This window comes from Rhopalosiphum padi, chromosome 3 (assembly GCF_020882245.1).
Source record: "Rhopalosiphum padi isolate XX-2018 chromosome 3, ASM2088224v1, whole genome shotgun sequence".
Classification (NCBI taxonomy): Eukaryota; Metazoa; Arthropoda; class Insecta; order Hemiptera; family Aphididae; genus Rhopalosiphum; species Rhopalosiphum padi.
In genome coordinates, this window is record NC_083599.1 from 65,557,071 (window position 1) to 65,561,720 (window position 4,650).

Below are 4,650 nucleotides of genomic sequence, written 5' to 3' on the forward strand. Positions count from 1 at the left end.
TACCTATATCTGCATAATTTGTTCTTTAATACCTAATCTAACCTACGGACAAGGTTGGATTCAATCTTAGTCCATAGCCCTTATATAGATGCAATAAAAGTGAAAAGATAGAAATAATTAAAATAATTCATTAGTACTTATTGCTGTATTGCTCACGATATTTAATCGTCCCTCGAATGCTGGCGTAAGCTTGTGCTAACATCTGAGTGTATATTGTGTATAATTTCATTTTTCATAGTTATTTATTGCTTTTTTTTCTAAATTTTATAAAGTAACACAAATATACACTCAGACGTCGATCACAAGTCTATCAAAGTTGAACGTATGTCGCGATCGAGCCACCCCTGCTTAGTCTATATAGACTAGGATGAATTCAATTTTTTTTATCTTAGATGTAATGAATTTGGAAAGATAAGAATAATTTTATTTTTAATTAAAATAATTCATTGGTACGTACTTATTGCTCACGATATTTAATCGTCCCTTTAACTGTTGGTGTAGCATAATGCTTGTGCCAAATAAAGACATTTTCTTGTTGAACGCAGCTCGATACATTTTATTAAAATATCTATCTTTGACAACTATTTAAACGAGGGGGGCATGTATACATTGCTGGGGAGCGGCACAAGCAGTTATTATGAAACTGTCTAAAGAAAAGTGTTGTCAGCATTAACATTAATTATTAATTTCATCATGTATTTTTTTTATTTACTATTATTAATATTTTATACTAATTTATTACTATAATATTTCACCTTAATTGATTGTTACATTTTATTATTTACAATTATATATATATTATAATTATTATCATCAATACAAAAGTAGTCATTCCGAATATTGTATAGTTTATTTTTAAAGTACACAAAAAAAGATGATCGATTTTTTTCAATTTATAGGAGGGGGTGCGAGATTTTTGAAAATCTACAAAGTAGGCGTAGAATAAAAGAGATTGGGAATCACTGATTTAAACAGTACTAATTATACGAAAACATAAAATTCTAATTAAAAAAAAATATTATCTGTTTGTAACCTAGTATTATTTAAATAAATTATATTATCAGCCAGTTACGAAAAACATTTTAATTGTATAGTATTTATACGACAATGAACACCCTTTTTAGGCAATTACATGTCTCGTTTGCTCAGAAAAAAGTTTTAAATGAAATTCAGAATAAGATAGATATTTATAATCACGACAGTGAAAAGGATTCAGAGTAGGTACACTCTTAACAGAATTAATTAATTTTATATTTATAGGATCCAACTATTTTAACCAGATGCTAACTTTGTATTAGAAAAAATTATATTCAATTTAGTTTAATAAATGAAAAAAAATTGCTTATAATTAGTCATTTTCAGAAATATAAACATCCTCGAATACCAAAATATGTTTATGATTACGAGAGTAATACATTATAATATTGGTATGCGTTCTAGTTGGAGCTTTATTATTCTTATTATTATTATTATTTCTATTTTTTTTATTTGTTGAATTTATAATCGACATTTTTGACTTCGTACAGCTACAAATTTATCGGCATAGTGATTAATCGTTTGAACTTGAACATAGCATTCATTCTTGTTGAAACGTCTGGCATGAAATTCAAAACATCTATTATCTTTTTCTCAATTTGTGTAGTATGTATAGCATTTGTTTCAAAAATCATTTTAGCTACCTTTAAAAAAAAAAGGAAATAATTTAATTTGATGATTAGTTACATAATATATAATAAATGGTTAATTAATTATTTTTAATGGTATTTTAATTTAAAATTATCATGATATAATTGAAACTATTTTCATTATTATTTTAAACTCATTTATTGTTATTTATTATTTATACTAAATACCTACCACCAATTCATATTATTTTATTTTTATTCGCATTGTTTTATTATTATGTAATTTAATTTTACATTTAAATTGTTTTGTGATATCAAACAGAGTTATAAAATAATAATTGGTCTTAAAATTATTAGGTATGTTCATTTAATGTTGCTAACCTTTTCCAAAAACATTAAGACTCCGGGCACATAGAGCGTATAAGCGATTGCAATAGCCTTGTATAATATGTGACAACACTTAGGTTTATTGTCTAATTGAAATTCAATCGATACTAGTAAAATTAATGCGTTCACAGTCCACGTATGATTATTAATTTCTTTAGCTAATTGTAAACATATAGTGGCTTTATTTCGAGCATTTTTAAGGTTACCATTGCCCAATTCTATATAACATTTAGCTATTTCGTAATGTATGAAAATGTTTTCTATCATCGACTTCGATGATTCCAAACGAGCACATAATTTATTTATAGTTTTTCTGTAAAATAAATAGTGAATATTATTACAAAGAATTGAACAAATTATTAAGATTACAGTAATACAGTCCATGTTTATATTATATACCTAATAGTCAACCATTTTTAAAATAAAATCACAATGCTTAAATATACCCTAAATTAAAATGTATTTATCACTCGTAAATAATAAAATACATGATTTAAAGGGACGTAAACTTTTGACAAGTACGAAAATTATTTATGAGCTCCAAATATCTTATTAAAAGTAAATCATAGGTAATTACACTTCATCAATATATGTTTAAGTTTATGTAACGTATATTATTATGTTCTTATAGAATTCTTACCAAAAGTATAATGTCTAAAAACGTTAAATATACACATTTAAAATTTCAAATAACTAGTAAAAAAAAATATTATCTGATTCAAATAATTAATAAGTAGGTACTAGCAACCTCAAATTTTGATAATTTTTCATTATTTAAATTGATATCATTTATGCCCTGTATTTTTCATAATGCAACTAATTGACTACTTTAAAGCTGGAAACCCTATTTTGATATGCTATTTTAATCATTCATAAAAATTCATCACATTACTCGTACTTTGGATTTATTTCACATGGTCCAAATAATGATTCATATAGTGGTATGTTACTTTTAGTAGCTCCTAAAAAAATGAGCATTCGTTGATGGTTTTTTTCTATATTCCATCGATTTACATTTTGAAACAATACATATTGCGCTATACCAAAGCTTTGGTAAATTTTATCCAAAATGCTGTCGGATTTATAATCATTTTTCTCCATAAACTCTATCATTAGCTCCGTTTTTAATTTGGCTTCTTTAATTTGGTTTTTTATTAGTAATTGAATGATAAGGTTTAAGTATTTACAAATCATAAGATGTCTCATATCTTTTACAAGTTTTGAGTTATTTATTCGAGTTGAAAGTCTATCGCCTTTCAATTTAGGCTCATCACATTTATAGATAAATAGCTGTTTTCTTTGATATAATTGTTCCTTAAATAAAAAAATTATTAATATTATTGACAGATAAAAATAAATAATTGTAGAGGCTCGTTGTACTTACATAAGCTACGTCTAATGAGTCGACAACTCGTTTCAAGTTATTAAATAATTTATTTTTTGCATTATAAAATGGCTGCTTAGGACCACCGGATTGAAGTACTTCTTCAAAAAACTTTTTATCTTGTGCTAAACGACCAAGATAAAATGATTCATTTTTGTTTTTGCACGTAAGTTTTGTTTTAGCAAGTTTCAAGTGCAAGGCTTCTGTGTCAATCAAATCCCCCTGTTTTGCCAACTTAATAACTGTATTTCCCAAACAACGGTCTCTATATTTATGTCTTTTTAAATTTGTCGAGTTGTTTATTATTTGCGTCAACTAAAATTATTATTTATATATTTTAAACTTATCTCAATAGTTTAATAATAATTAACCCACTGTACAATTTTGTATTTGTATCACAGAAAATACCTTTAGAACTCCTAATGTAAAATCTATAGGCTTGACCCTTTGTTTTGCTAGGTTCAAATATGTTAATAAACTTTTTTCATATTCTTCATTGTCCAGTGTTGTACTTGCTCTATTCTCCAAGACTGATAATATATTAGGAAATTGAGCTTCTGCTAGCATGTGATTTTCGTACGACAATTTTGGTTGAAACAAGTTCTGTTGACATTTGCTTAGAAGGATTCTAGTGTCTAAATCATTGTTGGAAACCGCTAATACTTTCTCACAGTATTGAGCAGCTGAAATTTATTATGTTAGAAGGTTTTAAAAATAAATAAGTAAAAAGAATTATACGCTATAACCATACACATATTATAATTTATTGTATGAGATATATTTATGTATGTTTAACTAAAGATAAGATAATTTACCTATTTCAAAATTATTCTTTTGAAATTCTTTTTTAGCTATCGATTTTGTTGCCCATATCTCATTAAAATATAATTTAGGGCCTTTAACTTCATTACGGAACATTTTGGTAAAAATAAAATAGTTGTAAGATTATTATTATTATATATATAATATATCACTCAAAATTTTTAAAATTGTAAATTTTAGAAAAATTTTATGAAAACAAAAATATTTTTATTTATTGATATTTATCCACTCAATAACATGGCAACAATTAATTGCATATATATAACATAATAACAATACAATTATAGTTAAATAGAAATGTGTTTAAATATATAATATATTTTTTATTAAGAGGATATAATTATAATGGTAGTAGAAAAATTTGTGAAATTATATTAAGAAATTAAAGTTTATTCAAAAGATTTCTTGGGAAAAAAAATAATATAAAACAGC

The 4,650-nt window shown here is 25.1% G+C and overlaps 1 protein-coding gene across 1 annotated transcript; it reads right to left on the reverse strand.

Moving 5' to 3' along the window:
* Positions 1 to 1,526: 1,526 nt before the first annotated feature.
* On the reverse strand, positions 1,527 to 4,314 carry LOC132924406 (uncharacterized). Its single transcript, XM_060988699.1, has 6 exons — positions 4,212 to 4,314; positions 3,805 to 4,079; positions 3,397 to 3,711; positions 2,911 to 3,326; positions 2,007 to 2,325; positions 1,527 to 1,679 (listed from the first exon to the last, which is right to left on the reverse strand). The coding sequence occupies exons 1-6, from the start codon at positions 4,312 to 4,314 to the stop codon at positions 1,527 to 1,529; spliced, it is 1,581 nt and encodes a 526-aa protein (XP_060844682.1).
* Positions 4,315 to 4,650: the final 336 nt, after the last annotated feature.

Excerpts from the sequence above, each read along its gene's own strand:
- LOC132924406 (XM_060988699.1), bottom strand. The coding sequence starts at position 4,314 with ATGTTCCGTAATGAAGTTAAAGGCCCTAAATTATATTTTAATGAGATA. Across the intron at positions 4,080-4,211 it reads AAAGAATAATTTTGAAATAG|CTGCTCAATACTGTGAGAAA; the intron begins GTAAATTATCTT and ends AATAAATTTCAG. Across the intron at positions 1,680-2,006 it reads TCTTAATGTTTTTGGAAAAG|GTAGCTAAAATGATTTTTGA; the intron begins GTTAGCAACATT and ends TTTTTTTTAAAG.